This window comes from Balaenoptera acutorostrata, chromosome 11, assembly GCF_949987535.1.
Source record: "Balaenoptera acutorostrata chromosome 11, mBalAcu1.1, whole genome shotgun sequence".
In the NCBI taxonomy this organism is placed as follows: domain Eukaryota; kingdom Metazoa; phylum Chordata; class Mammalia; order Artiodactyla; family Balaenopteridae; genus Balaenoptera; species Balaenoptera acutorostrata.
The window spans coordinates 25,280,741-25,296,532 of NC_080074.1; the positions used below are offsets into that span (position 1 = coordinate 25,280,741).

Here is a 15,792-nt window from a genome sequence, read left to right on the forward strand (position 1 = left end):
GTCACTCCAGACTATTAAAGGTTATGTCATGCTGCCATTACATCAAAAACGTTGCCATGGGCTTCCCTGGTGGCGCAGTGGTTGAGAATCTGCCTGCCAATGCAGGGGACACGGGTCCGAGCCCTGGTCTGGGAAGATCCCACATGCTGCGGAGCAACTGGGCCCGTGAGCCACAACTACTGAGCCTGCGCGTCTGGAGCCTGTGCTCCGCAACAAGAGAGGCCGCGACAGTGAGAGGCCCGCGCACCGCGATGAAGAGTGGCCCCCGCTCGCCGCAACTAGAGAGAGCCCTCGCACAGAAACGAAGACCCAACACAGCCAAAAATAAATAAATAAATAAATTTATTTAAAAAAAAAAAAAAAAAACGTTGCCATCTCTTTATATGTTTGTGTTTCCAAAGCAGCCTAAAAAGGCTGTTTATTAATAAATGGCAACATCAGTCTCCATATGGTTTGTGGTACCTCCATTACAGCCTTTAGGAACTGATACTCAAACTTAGGTTGCCTCAAAATCTCTCAGGAGCTCTTTTTAGATTCACAGACCAAATCTCCAGAGATTCAGTGAGTCTGGGTGGGACATTTTTAGTAAACACTGGAGGAAATTCTAATGCAGAAGGTCCCCAAACCCAAATTTGAAACACTATTTTATAGTATAAATAACAGGTCTTACAGTAGCTAACTCTAAAGAAGAGTTGACCAGCTGTATACAAGTAAGCCAGAGCCAGTTAGAGCCGCGCGCGAATCCCTAGCCACTGTGCTTTGTGTCGGCCCAGAATGATTTCACCCCAAGCAGATGTCCTGCCTCCACACTTAAGTCTTCTCTCTGACAAATGACCTGTTCTCTGTACTTAGATTACCAGGAAACAAGAAAGGTAGCTCTAGTTGGCTTTTCTAGAATCCATGTCCAGTTAGAGGATATCCATATTTCCCACGATTTCCTTGCTTCATTCCTCTTCCTGGGGCAAAGTCAGAAAGACGGAAAAGCAAAAGCAGGGATAAAGCTGCTTTGGACTATTTTTCCCCAAACAAAAACTTCCCTGCTTATTAGCTTCTATGCGCTTTCAACCCTTAGGTTAACTGATATGTTAAAAACCTCAGTAAAGCTTAAGCTTCATGCCCTGCCCTCTCTTGCTTTACAAACAGATGTCAGGGTTTCCTCTAAGATGTTTGCTATGGGTTAAAACAGAGCTTTAAAAAATTATATTTGAACAGCATAATACACTTTCTAATAATTAGAAGCATTCAAAATGAAATGGTAAAACCCAAATAAATTACAGTGAAATTGTTTTTTAAAATATCCTAGAAAAACTAGCAAAAAGTGAACTAGGGCTATAGATTTATCAGAGCTATAGATGAAAAACAAGCAAAAGATTTTAAAATATAAATATTTAAAAGATCTACAAAAAAATATTTAAAGCTAACGCAATTTAAAAAACACTGGATTGTCAAGCATGACAAGCAAAATATTAATCTCTATAAAAACAATGAGCCTGGTGGTGGGATGAATTGGGAGATTGGGATTGACATATATACACTAATATATATAAAATAGATAACTAATAAGAACCTGCTGTATAAAAAAATAAAATAAAATTCAAAAAAAAAACTGTAGGCATAATGAAAAAAAAATGAGCCTATTCAAATACATTTTAAAAATTAAAATCTCTAGTAGATAAATGGTCAAAGCTGTAAAAGATAATTCACCTGAAAAGAAAATAAAAAGAGTAAACACAAATATAAGGGAAAGTTGGATCAAAATAATAAAGTTAAAACAAGCCACTTTATGAAAACTGAATTATTTTAAAAATTAAGAAATAATAATAATATCAAAATGATAATAGCTTGTGGTGAAACTGGTACATGTGGGTTGTCACCTTGGAGTACTCGTTTCGGAAATCAATTTGGCAATATATATCAAGAGAAATAAAAGTGTTTGTAACATTATTCAAATTCTACACCTTGAATTTTTCCCACAGGAAATAAAAGAAAGAAAAAATAATATACCTGAAGATGTTGATTACAGCAATATTTATAACAGCAAAGAACAGGAAAACAACTAAAATACTAGTAATAAAAAGTATTAGACAAATCCTGGTACATGTACTGCACAGGGTATACTAAACCATCTTTTAAATTGTCAAGATGGATGAGAAGCTGAATGATATAACCCACGCAGTCAGTTCCAACCCTAAACACCATGGCTTCCATGACATCGGTGCCACGAGATGTAATATGTTAATTCCCCAACATAATACATCCACCCCATTCAAGCTCAGTTTCTCACTGTCTCACTGTCTACCAAAAGTCGTTGCTTACTTTTGCTTCCAAGCTGTGTCCACGCTCTTGTCCTTTACTTAGAATGTTTTCCCCCCTTCTCTCTGTCTAATCAAATCCTGCTTGTTATTCCAAAGCCATTCAAAAAAGAATTTCGACTTCATCTTTTCTATGTGCCACCACTCTTGAGCCACAGTAGGCCTTCGATACATGGCTACTGAATGAATGAATGAAAAATAGTAATAGCTCATACAACTGAGGACCTACCACGTGCCAGGAACAGTCTAAGGGCTTTACATGTAACTCATTTAATCACCACCATTATTTCCTTCTTAATTCTTATCACAAGCTATAATTTACTTATTTATTTATTATGTAATTTCTCCACTAGAAGGTAACCTCTACGTATCTTGTTCACAGAGCAGGTACTTTAAAAATATTTATTGAATGAATCACTAAACGGTCAATCATTAGAAGTCTGAATTAGCAGTCCCATAAAACAATCCTTTGAAAGTCAAAATGATTCACTGTGAGTTAACAACTGTCCTACAAACTCAGAAATTTTCTGTAAAATGAATTTAATGCACACTGAAATACTTTCTTTTGTAGAAACAGTAAAACGATTTCATAAATTTAAAGCAGAACATTCTGCAAAAATATGCCTCCTGCTCTCTAACAAACACTATAGCATTACTACTCAACAATACCAGATGCAGGCTATTCAGCAGCTCATCCAAGGAATTATCTATAATTTGGCAAGCTACCACCCCCACCAATTACACACCACTGGTCAGTAAGGGACATGATTTAAAAGGAGGTATGAACTACATGCCTGGACTCAGTACTCAATCTATCTCAGAGACACTAAGTAGCAATAGAAAGCTACCATGTGCAAATAATATTTGTATTTAAATATGATTTATTTAAAAGAAAAAAAGAGAATTCCTCTCAAATATTATAAGAAGAAATGAGGAAAGAGAATGGCAGTCATTGGGGAAGTTAGAATACACTGGGCTAGAGACCTGGGTTCTGGTTCCGGTGCTGCCAGCAGCTGGCTTAAATACTCTGGGCTTTATTTTCCCCATCTGTAATAGAAAAGGACTGAACCAAATGATTTCTAAAATTCCTTCCAGGTTCTGAGATTCTACTACTCTTCTGTCAGAAAGTGCTCATCTTCTTCCCCCTCACTTTCATTTTCAGTCCCAAAGAAGCTCATAAAAGAGAGTTTACAACTGTCTAGAATGGTCAGGGAACACTTCAAAGAAATACAGAGCTGGGACTTAAGGAACACTGAGATTCAGAATGGCCAGGGGGAAGACAGTGGGAGAAGGAAAAAGGCAGAAGGGAGAAAGGGCAGAGGATCCCACAGGCATATCTATGTCCCACTCCTTTCCCTGGGAGCCCTTAGTGCTGTTGACCAAACACACCTGTGGCCAAGAGGGGCCATGTGAGGAGTTCTGACCACGTTAGAAAGGAGGCTGCTGTCACTTCCATGCTGAGCATCACTGCCTGTGTGAGGTCCTCCAGAGCTCTCTTAGGTGCCCTCTGGCAGAACGACCCGGCAATGTTCCAAATGAGGACTGCTCCTCAACCTGGCCCTGAGCATCGGTCATGAGCAGAGCTCCTGATAACTATAATAATGTTTGACTCCAGTGGGAAATAAATTGTTTTAAGCCCCTGAGACATGGGGGTTGTTTGCTGCTCCAGTATAACCTACACCCTAAACACTCCCAAAGGAGAAACCAGAAGCTGATAAGAAAAGGTGCCTCCACCTCTTCTCCATCCTCAATGCCTTTGAAGCTGACACCAAGTGGTCAAAAGGCCTCTGCAGCACCACTCAGAAGCCTGTGCATTTGAACCTTTCGCAGGCTCTTCAGCTTCTTGGCCTTTAATGTTACAAAACTGGGATTGTGCGAAGGTACAAAAGCTTTGAGAAAGGGATGAAGCAAGGCCGTGTCCAAATTGGGAAGGCATTCTTCTATTTGCCATTGGTGCAGGGATTAGGGGGCAGGATTTAATACTTAGTGTCTAGGCTTAAAAGACAGAGAGGTATAACACAAATGCACTGCAAAAAGAGTCTAAAACAGAGAAGACGTTCTGAGACTTACAGTTTGTGCTTCCTTTAGGTTAACTCTTATCTTTGGTCTAAAGAAACTTTTGTTTTTTCTTCTAGATTCGAATACTCCCCTTTTGAAGATCATGACTGCCATCTGCCTCAAAAAGAAGAATTATATATGAAGTAATAATGGGATGTACTTTTCAGCTACTAATATTAAGTACTTAATCATTTGTAGAGTACAGTAAATTTCTTTTATTTCATGAAATTTTTATACCTTTATCGTGGCCTCTCTATAATATCCTCTGGATTCTTCCTGTGATTGTGAGGAACTCATTAATTCCAGTTGCCTTAACTCATCAATTTTAGCCAAAGCACGCCGAGCAAATGCCTACATGCAATTAAAATAAATTTAATTCATAATAAGTTATAGTGATTAAAAATGTATCAAGACAGTATGCTTTATTCTCCCAGACATTTGATTTAATTGGTGAATTAAACTCTAGGCTGATGCTGATTCTTTAGAACATGGTAGCTGTCCTGTTAATCATTTCCGAGATACACCACTAATTTCTGTAAATCTAAAGTTAATAAAATGTCGGATATACTAACTTTATTAATTAATTCAAAAAGTAAGGAAAGTCAAATTCTGGGCTAAACAGCAGCTTCATATAGATGATCACTTCTCTGGCATTGTACACACGTACACACACACCCCTCCTCAGTGCTCTTCTCAAATTCTAACCTTTCTACCAAAACAAGCTGTATTAATCTATTCAATTATTCATACTGTCCACTAAATTGTGAGGTCCTTAAAGGGTCTTATTCATTTTGGGATTTCTAGTACCCAACATATAGGAAGTATGTATTAATATCTGAGGAAAGGAAGCAGGCTAGCTTATTTAATCAGTTCACCATTATTATAATTCTTTAGCAATAACAGCAAAACAAGTTCAATTCATGCAATTTATTTTACTAGTTCTTTGAAGTACTTTATTTATAATTTATGATTTTTCATGAAGATGCTTCTAGAACACAGTAGTAACATAAAGGGTTACATTTTCCAATAAGAGAAAATTCCAATAGGAATCAAATGGTCAAAACTATGCAAACATTTCGATCCCTGATAAATTTAATAGCTATAGAAACATGCCACCAACTAGTACACTAAAACTAACTACGCATATATGGTGAGTAGTTTCTAGAATGTATCCTAGGCTAGAAAAAGTATCCCACAAGGGCTGTATTAAGCTGTTCTCCTGCTGAAATCCAGCCCACCCTGTACTCACCAAGCTATGCACACTGGTGCAGGGATAGGTTCGCCCAAAGGAAAGGGTGCCTGTTTCTAATTCTCACCAAGACCCCATCCACTGACAAGCCAAGTACCACATACCATAACGAGAGTGCCTGTTTTCATTTGCACAGAGGTGTGGCATAGGCCAATAGAAGCCCCAACCAGTTAAGTTATAGTTCAAATATTCAATCAAAAATATATATAGGAAAAGAGGAAAAATAAGAAATAGAGTATACTAAATAAATCAGAGAAAAGCAAGACAAATGGATGGTAGGTGGCATGGAATACAGTAACTAAACAGGTAAAGAAAGTAGCTTGCATACAAGAATACAATGAGGAAGGGAAGAGATCAGAGATCTGATTCAGAAAAGGAGTAAAGATGGTAGAAGTGAATAGAGAATAAAGGGGGAAACAGAAAGTGAAGTGAGAGACCAACAGAATGGAGAAGTCAGGCAAATTTCTGCAAATAAAGCCTGGGACATTTGTCTTTGCTTCACTGCAATTCTTTGGGTTTTGTTTGCTTGTTTGTTTTCCTGCTGCTCATCTAAAGAAAAAAATGCTGAATATGTTGTATTTTTAAATATTGGCATCCTCAGAGTTAAAAAGTAGCGTACCTCTCCGTGAATACCAGCCTGGCAGTCATAGTAGCATTGGCAGACAGCGGTGTAAAGAGTAGCTCTCCACGTCAAGTACCTGATGGACAGAAGTGGGACCGAGGATTCCATACATATACTGGCCCACAGGAGATATTCCAAGGCCTGAGACAGAAAAAGGGCACAATAGAATGTCTTTTCATTTTAAGCTAATAATGCCGATTTTCATTTAATATTATCAAATTATGATGGTGAGCCCAAGATGCTGACTACTTAAACTAAAAATACCACAAATAATGAGTCAACTAAAAAAACAAGCATTTAAAAGTAAAAGAATAATTTCAAGAACTCAAAATCTCAAGTTAGCCATTTTAGAATGTCTTCCTTCTTAGCTCCTAAAATCCTATGAACTCAGCTTATTTTTATTAACATTTATCAAGTGTCAACAGTAGTCTAGGAGCTAATTCCAACAATGCAATTGTTATTAGCCGGTCTCAAACCAATGTATTATTCTGAAAATAAACTGGCATAACAGGGTAGGGAAAAATAGAAAAGGCTTACAATCTGGGGCCTGTGATACTTAGTAGAAACTGTCCAGGATTAGAATCAAAAAGACCTGAGCTTCAGTTCCAATTTTAACACCTAGTATCTGTGTCATTTTACTTCTCCAGGCCTCAATTTTCTCATCTATAAAATGGGTATTTTAGTACATCACTGCAGTACTGTTATGGGAAGGAGATAATGTACATGACACACTAGGATGATTTTGACTCAATGTAAGCCGCCCATAAATAATGCCTATTACCAGTGTAATTATTCCAAAGGTACAAACTGAAACAAAATTTTGGGGAAGGGTCACCGTTGTTATTGGCCCATCTGTTGGAATATATGTAAGAGTCTCTTGTGCTATTCTATCTACAGTTAAAGAACTTTTCCCCACAATCCCAGTGATAATCCTTTTTGGACATATTTTTCCCATAAAGCCCTGGGAAACACTATTTGAAACTGGGAAACACTATTTGATGATATGTATTTTGCAGTTAACTTTGTCAATATTTTCCTTTCTTTGAAAATATTCTAGGGACTTCCCTGGTGGCACAGTGGTTAAGAATCCACCTGCCAATGCAGGGGACACAGGTTTGATCCCTGGTCTGGGAAGATCCCACATGCTGCGGAGCAACTAAGCCCACGTGCCACGACTACTGAGCCTGCGCTCTAGAGCCCACGAGCCACAACTACTGAGCCCACATGCTGCAACTACTGAAGCCTATGCACCTATGCTCCGCAACAAGAGAGAAACCACCACAAATGAGAAGCCCGCACACCGCAACAAAGAGTAGCTCCCGCTTGCCACAACTAGAGAAAGCCGCGTGCAGCAACAAAGACCCAACGCAGCCAAAAAAAAAATATTCTAAAACCTCAAAGGCTAGCCAGGACATGGAAGCAACTTAAATGTCCATCAACAGAGGAATGGATAAAGAAGATGTGGTACATATATACAACGGAATATTAGTCAGCCATAAAGAAGAACAAAATAATGCCATTTGCTGCAACATGGATGGACCTAGAGATTGTCATACTGAGTGACACACAGAAAGACAAATATCATATGATATAGCTTATCTGTGGAACCTTTAAAAAAAGGGGTACAAATGAACTTATTTACAAAACAGAAGTAGAGTCATGAATGTAGAAAACAAAATTATGGTCAACAGTGGATAAGGGGGGGAGGGATAAATTGGGACATTGGGATGACATATATACACTACTACGTATAAAATAGATAACTAATAAGAACTTGCTGTATAGCCTACTCAATACTCTGTAATGGCCTATATGGGAAAAGAATCTAAAAAAAAAGAGTGGATATATGTATATGTGTAACTGATTCACTTTGCTGTATACCTGAAACTAACACAACATAGTAAATCAACTATGCTCCAATAAAAATTTTTAAAAAATAAAATTTTAAATGGTAAATGGACTGTATTGCCCTTCACTTGACTGAATATTAGAAGAAATTTGGTCTCTGCTCCACATATTGCATTAGAACTATTACTGGGATGGAAATAAGAATCTATGAGCAAAGTATCTCAGAATATCAAATTCTAAATTCTATCCATGGAAATATCAGCCTTAACAAAGCAGTCTCCCAGGACTATTGGGATACTTCCTCACTTGTCTCCTTATCTTCTTAAATACTCTGCTTCCTTATGCATCTTCCTTACTCCACCAGAGTTATCCTTCTAAAATGCATATTGAGTTGTGTCACTCTTGTGCTTTAAACATTCAATGGCTCCCTATTGCCTATATAACAAAGGTCAAACCCTTTATAGGGCTTTTTTTTTTAAACATCTTTATTGGAGTATAATTGCTGTACAATGGTGTGTGAGTTTCTGCTGTATAACAAAGTGAATCAGCTATACATATACATATATCCCCATATCTCCTCCCTCTTGCGTCTCCCTTCCACCCTCCCTATTCCACCCCTCTAGGTGGTCACAAAGCACCGAGCTGATCTCCCTGTGCTATGCGGTTGCTTCCTTTATAGGGCATTCAAACACCCTTCACAACCTGGTCCCTGCCTTCCCCCACCCCATCCCCATTACTCTTGACCTTGCATAGTATACTTAAAGCTGGTCCAAAATACTTTCCATTCCACAAAACATCTTAATGGTCCAAATATGCATCTCTGCTCACTCTGTTCTCTCCTTCCCCATAAGACTGAGCTGAAACTCTACCTCCACTATTAGCAGTGGTACTTGGACAATTAAATTCCACGAGCCTCAGGTTCTTCATCTGCAAAATAGGTATACCAGTAACTGTTTTATAGGATTGTGTCCATTAATACATGCTGAGTGCTTAGAACACAGTAAACACATACTAAGTGTTAGCTTTGCTAATGACACTGAAGACAAAGAAGGAGGAAGGGGGAGCATGGGGAAGACGGAGGAACAGGAAGAGGAGAAGGGGGGTAAGAGCAGGGGAAAGAGAACTAGCTGTTGAAGAGGACTCTTCTAACGTCCCTAAAGAGAAATGACCTTTGCTTCAGTTCTGTCTCTCCTGTAATTGTGCTGTATGTATATACATGTGCATCTATACACTGTATATAATTTACATAGATTCTTACATACACATATATATGTCACATCCAATTGCATTAATATGCTCCTGTGTGTGATTCCGAAACCTTACTCTGATCTCTTTGAAAATAAGAACAGTGCCTTTTTTGTTATTATATCCCCAGCACCTAGAGCAGTGCCAGGTACCTAGCAGATATTCTCAAGTGCTATTAAATGCATTCACTGAACAACCCTAAAGTCAGCCAGAAACAACCAAGGGAGAGTTAACAAGTAGTCTAGATTCTCAAGAAAATAATGATAATAAATTTGGACAACAGAAGAAAGCTCCTCTTCCAATAACAAATTCAGCCTTCAATAACTGAGGAAATAATTAAGGAAAAATAAGTCTATAGTCGTCAAACCCAATGTGAAAAGGCAAATCATCAAAAAGGTCCAGGAGCTTCACATGTATAAAGCAAACCCATCAGACTGACAAAGCATTTAACAGTAAAAACAGATGAAACACTGGTAACATTCAGACCCTATTACCATCTTTGGAGCCCTCAAAGACAATGTGTATAACATGTGTGCAAGCAGCTCAGTGGACATCTAAAAGAAAAAAGGAGGCTGAAAAGCCAGAATTCTCCACCGTCTGGTCAATTTTGAGTCCAGAGGAAAGGGGGCTGTTGGAAGCAGAGCGGGGTTTGACACAGACTTGTAATATCCTTTGCTATCCGCTGGGAATGTAAGCTCATCCCACTAGAATGCAAGTTCACCTTAGGAAAGGGCCCTGTCTGTCTTGTTCACCACTGTATCCCCAGCCCCCAGAATTTTATCTGGCATGTAGTAAACATGCAACAAATCTTTGCTGACTGACTGACCTCCATTGAAAAGTTTCAGTTCATGATGCTAAACATGGACCTACTTCAGGTAATCACAGGCTAAAAGGGCTGAAAATCTATCTAATTTCATCCCCTCCCCAACATCATCAGCACCACCACCTGATGTCCCACACCTTCCCTGCCCATGACTTCCCACCTCCAGTAACAAGGAACATGCCATGTGGCATAAGAAAATTCTAAACATGAACTTCTTTAATCTGAAATGCAATCCACCTTGATACACCTCCGGTGCATTCATCCTAGTTATGCCTTCTGGAACAGCACAAGACCACTCAAAACTCAACTTGCAAATCACCGCCTTCCATGAATCTGAAAGCACCCATGCAGCCTGCCCTCTCCCCCAGCTCTCTCTCCAGGATAAAGCTCCCCAAGCACTTCTATACCTCCCAGGACTGCACTTCCCTTTCCCATCATGGTTGGTCTTCCACGGCTTTGCTCCAGGTTGCCAAAGTCCCTTTAAAGTGTGTAACTAGACCACAGTGAAAGGAAACTCCCCCTCCCTGGTTCTGGACACTATATCTCTACTAAGTTGGCCTGGGGTCGCTTTATTGCTGTTTTCGTTGCTGCTGCTGTCATTGTTTGCTGATTTTGCCACACAACTGATAGGGAATTAACAGTCATCAAAACTCTTGAGTTCCTCGTATCTGCTGCACAGAAATCTTATTGTGGATTTTTACATTCAGGTTGTTGTATTTTGGGGGAGGTGGAATTAAACCATGTATAAATTTCCCCCCTTTATATCCACGTCTTTCCAAAGCTCTCAGGATTCCTGGTATTAGAAATTTCACATTTCAAAGTAAAAATAGCATCAGTGAACAGCTGTTCACATGATATCTGGGTTTGGCCTCAGACTTAACATCAAAGACCCTAAATCACAGATTTTAGTGCCAGAAGGGACCTTAAAAGTAACGTAACCTGACTCCAAGAGACTAAACTGCTTGTAAGTGACAGAGCTGGGGCTGAAATTCAGGTCTCTGGATTCCCAAGTGCAGCAGGATTCTTCCCACTACATAGGGAAACTATAACAAAAAGGAGAAAAGCCATCATTCCACTTAGGGCTCTGAGAAACCATCATTCAGGTTTTAAAGATGAAATGCCATTTCAAAAAAAAAACAAAAAAAAACCCCTATTAATTTGTAGCATTTTTTCTTGCGCCTGAAAGAAAGAATTATTTCTATTAATACAAAATTGATGATTTCAGCAGGACTACTGTCTTCCTTAAAAAAAAAAAAAAAAAGCAACTTCGAAAAACCATATTATAGGAGCCTAGCAAAAGCATGGTTCAGGTGTCAAGTAGGAAAAACACACACACAATTAATCAGCTGAGCCACAGGATGGCACTGCAGCGTCATTTATATCAACTCATACCCTTTGAGGGAAAACAACTGAGAAGTATTTCAAAGGCTGGACTTGAAGTTTATGTAACAGTATGTGGACTGATCTGACAACCACTGTTGAAGCCACACACTTTACCAAACTATTTCAGTTTTATAGTAAAGGGAAACAGAAATCAACATTTTCTTAGAATGAACAGATTCTACTGAATTCTTTAATGTCTGCTGAGTACTATACTACAGTTGTAAATGCCTCAGAAGAAACTACAGCTTTTACCATAAAGGAAAGCAAACTGTCTTAGGTCTTTAGGGAAAGGCTTAGAGAACTGCCCTCCCTCCATTCGCTAAGCTCATGCTGGTGACCTGCCTCAGCGCAAAAGTGCTTCCCATTCGGGGGAAAGCCCTGGCCAGTCTTGGTCTTCAGGATGCCTTCAGTCATGTCAGAAAATATTTCAACATTGTATCAGGAGCTCCCACACAACTCCTCCATTTGCAGAGATGAACCATAATAGGGTGGGTCATGGGATATGCCAACAGACACGCCTTATTCTAATGGTGCTGAGAGGCAGTACAGGGTGGCATTGGCTCTGGCCTCCGCTACATCTCTAACTAGATGTGTGACCTTGAGCGAATTAACCTTTCTAAGGCTCAGCTTCCTCGTCTATAAGGTAAAGGTAATGATGGCACCTTCTCAAAGTGCTGGTGTGAGGATTAAATGAGATAATATGCGAAAGTGCTTAGAAGCATACCTTAGAGATGATAAGCATTCGTTCAACAAAGGACAGTGATGGTGGTGGTGCCCACCTCATAAGACTGTTATGGCATTACTGTGTATGCAAAGCCCTTCACACAGTACCTAACACAGAGTAGGGATTCAATAATAATAACACATGGTAATCATAATTCCCAGCTCCTATAGGAATAGGACTTTAGATTGCTCTGGGGTGACACCAAGAAAAGCCTAAGGATTCCACATCGTTACTCCTTCTGTCTTTTGCTATAACAGACTTGAACTCTAAAGTAGCTACAGAATCAGGAGGATTCAGACGTGGCTGGACTGCCAAGGGCTTGTCCCCATTCAATGGACCCATCGAGTCCATTTATAGTCTCAGCTCAGGAATCAACTCGTCAGCTGAGGGTTTGTGAATTTCAGGGTGAAAATTAATTTCCTTGAAACTTATTATACTGAACAAACTGAAAGAATTTCATCCTGATCTGAAAGTGCCAACTGTACAGCCACCCACCACCCCCAAATTCTTGCATTCCTCACTCCCCCCACTCCCATCCCACAAGATTGGGACATAGAATGATCCTCCTTCAGGCCTTCCTTATTTTGTCAGAGAGAAACTCAAGTTATATGAGGGGGAGAGAAGATGTCCTACAAAGGGTATAAATCAGAAATTATTCTAAGATGACTATCATGTTAAATTAAAATTCTCTCAGCATTAACAAGTACAAACATTAACAGTTAAATGTTGGCACAGACATCTCTGCCCTTCAAAGTTTTGCCAGACAAATGCTATAAGCAGACCAAACTATGATGGCTCCACGGAGCAGTATTTGTTGCTACAGCAAGTGCAACAGGAGATTGCAAATTCTTTTTAGGAAGTCATCTGGAACTGGATAGAGAATCATTGGAATAGTCTGTAGGCCAAATTTACATTATACACGGGACAGTCTCCCCTCATTTTAATTCACACTCAAAAAGCTGGCATAGAGTTTGTTCAAGTCACGGTCAGTAATAGAGCTTTTAAATGCAAGGAACAAAACAGAGAGAGAACACCCAATTAATGTTACCCATTAAGCATGCAAATATCTTTGCTTCTACCTATTTTTTAGCATTGTCAACTTTTAAGATACTTGGCTGTGTTTTGAGGAAATAAGGAAAAAATATCTGTCCCGAGCGTTAGAATATTCAGAGCAAGGTTTTGCATGCAATAGAGAAGACTAAAGTAGTAGTGTTGCAAATGCCAGAAAGAACTCAAGCATGGTCTCAAGGAGAGTATATTTTCCCTTCTTGGCCTACATTCCAATGACTAGACAGTGAACGCAGGGAATAAACATGTCTCCTGCAGACAGAAGTGTTACCAACATGGTAAGGAAGTCAACGGAAGTGTCAGCCACTTCCTCGAGCTAAAACTCGAGTTTTAAGCAGTGAGTACTGGTCAGTGAGAATCTTACTGTAAGACAAAGTCAGCTCATAACTGGGACAGAGTTTAGGAGTTTGTTCACCCAACTAGTATCTGGACCATAAGTACAGTCCAGCTCTTCAAGCAAAATGCAGTCCAAGCTCCATAACAAGACATAAACAGGCTAACCATAGTTTATCATCCAAACCAGCACATTTTTAAAAGTGAAAGTAGGCACTATTAATAATTACTCCAGGACAACAGGCATAAAACAGGACTGTCTTGGGCAAGCTAGAATGTATGGCCACCCTACCTAGAGATATAGTTATCAGATGAATGTTCAGTAACATATTGACAAGTTATGACTAATTTGAGAGACTGAAGGACACTGGAGAAATACCTATCAACTTTAGAAATTCTTTCTTCTCATTAATACTTTATTGTCTACATTTTTACATGATCATATTAAAGGAAAACTAAAAACAGTAAACCTATGTAAATTCACTAAATTTTGTTATATAATTCACAAATTTTCTTTGTTTAGCATGCAATGCTAACAAAAGTCTTAAGAAAGCCAGGAATTACAGGGGAAGATATTTTGTCAGTAAATTCCATACCTTAGAAGAGTGACCTATGATCATCAGTTTTCTGCAAATGGTGTAAATGTAAATGGTACCTAGATGGAGAAAAAGATTAACATGTTTTACAGTCAAATGATGAAATTTTACATTCCAATTTCTGCAGTTTAAGTTGGTAGTTCCCGAAACAAGTGATTTTCTCATGAGAAAATCTGATAATGGCCAGAGAGCTATAATTATTATAAACTTTTTTGTAACTTGTAGCCAAATTATTGAAAGAACTAATATGACCATATTTTAAGTATGTTGACACAGGAATCTTTTAGTCTCATTTTAAAGGCAGTTTAAGTTTTGAAATATATTGAACAAAAGAGTATTTTAGTAGCATAATTTATGTACTTTGTGGTTTTATTAATTCATATAAAATGTTATGGGTTCCCATGGTTTCCTCACAGTTGAAAAACTGAAGATTTATCTCCAAATAAGACTAGAATACACATTTAATCAGATGGCACACAATACGCAAAAAGGAAATTCATAATTTAAAACTCATAATGCATAATAGGTTGTATTATATTCATTCACTGTCTCATACAATATGTATCCCATTATTAAGGTACGTCCCATAAGCACTCTAATGAAAAACGCCATTTCCAACTCCTATTAAAGATCATTCAAGTATGATTTTTTTTTTAAAATCAAGCCATTAATTAAATGAGGATAGAAGACTCATTTGATGGCAGCATTTGGAGGATGAGTGGGGAATGACATCACCATATATCCTTCTGTATACAAAGGACATTATCGGGCTATAAACATAACCCAAAAGACAGTATAATACCATGCTTTAAAAAGGCGTGTAATTATAATGACAAGCAATGTAAATATTTTCTATAAAATATCTGATCTAAAATTCATAACCACCAAAATTCAACAATTCCAAATCCTATGTTCACGTTTAAACTTTAAAAGCTTCTGAGAAAACAGCATCTGCTCCAAAACACACACCCTTGATTAAAATACATCTGCAAGTATAATAAACATTACACAAATCAGTGACCAAAAAGTATTGAATAGAATCTTAAACACTTAAAGTACCAGAAAGTTCACAGAGAATACAAGTCCCCCACAGTCTTCGTGTGCCTGCTCCCATGACAGAGAGTTGTTTATCTCATGTAAGATCCACTGGGGGAAAAAAACCACTCAGCTAGTAAGAGCTCAAGCTCCGCATTCTCATCTCTACTTGGCTTTGTTGACCTGACTGTATAACTGGTTTTAGGGGAAAAAAAAAAAAAAAAGTCACCAAGTAAGGATATGCATAGGAAACACATGACTCTCCACAAAACACGTGATTCAGGTGTAAGCCAGAAGCCCAGACAAACATTTAGCAATGGGAGCTGCGGGATTTCAGAAAGCCCCGGGAGACCGCCCTCAAGAATAACAAGGGCCCTCTGTGTTTCAAAGATGTGTCTTTAACCTTTGCAGCCCTAGTGCATCCTGACTATAACTGAATCCTCCTCTGATGGTTCAGGATCTTGGCATGGCTCACAGATTCCACGGCAGGAGCCCG

The 15,792-nt window shown here is 38.7% G+C and overlaps 1 protein-coding gene across 2 annotated transcripts in view; it reads right to left on the minus strand.

The window, feature by feature from the left end:
* The window catches only part of CFAP54 (cilia and flagella associated protein 54), a 307,392-nt gene that overhangs the window by 266,308 nt on the left and 25,292 nt on the right, over positions 1-15,792 (minus strand). For both annotated transcript variants that reach the window (XM_028166670.2, XM_028166668.2), the window contains exons 5-8: positions 14,262-14,320; positions 6,239-6,382; positions 4,608-4,721; positions 4,383-4,484 (exon numbers count right to left, since the gene is read on the minus strand). In XM_028166670.2, coding sequence (XP_028022471.2) covers positions 4,383-4,484; positions 4,608-4,721; positions 6,239-6,382; positions 14,262-14,320 — 419 coding nt within the window. The remainder of the gene's footprint in view (positions 1-4,382; positions 4,485-4,607; positions 4,722-6,238; positions 6,383-14,261; positions 14,321-15,792) is intronic.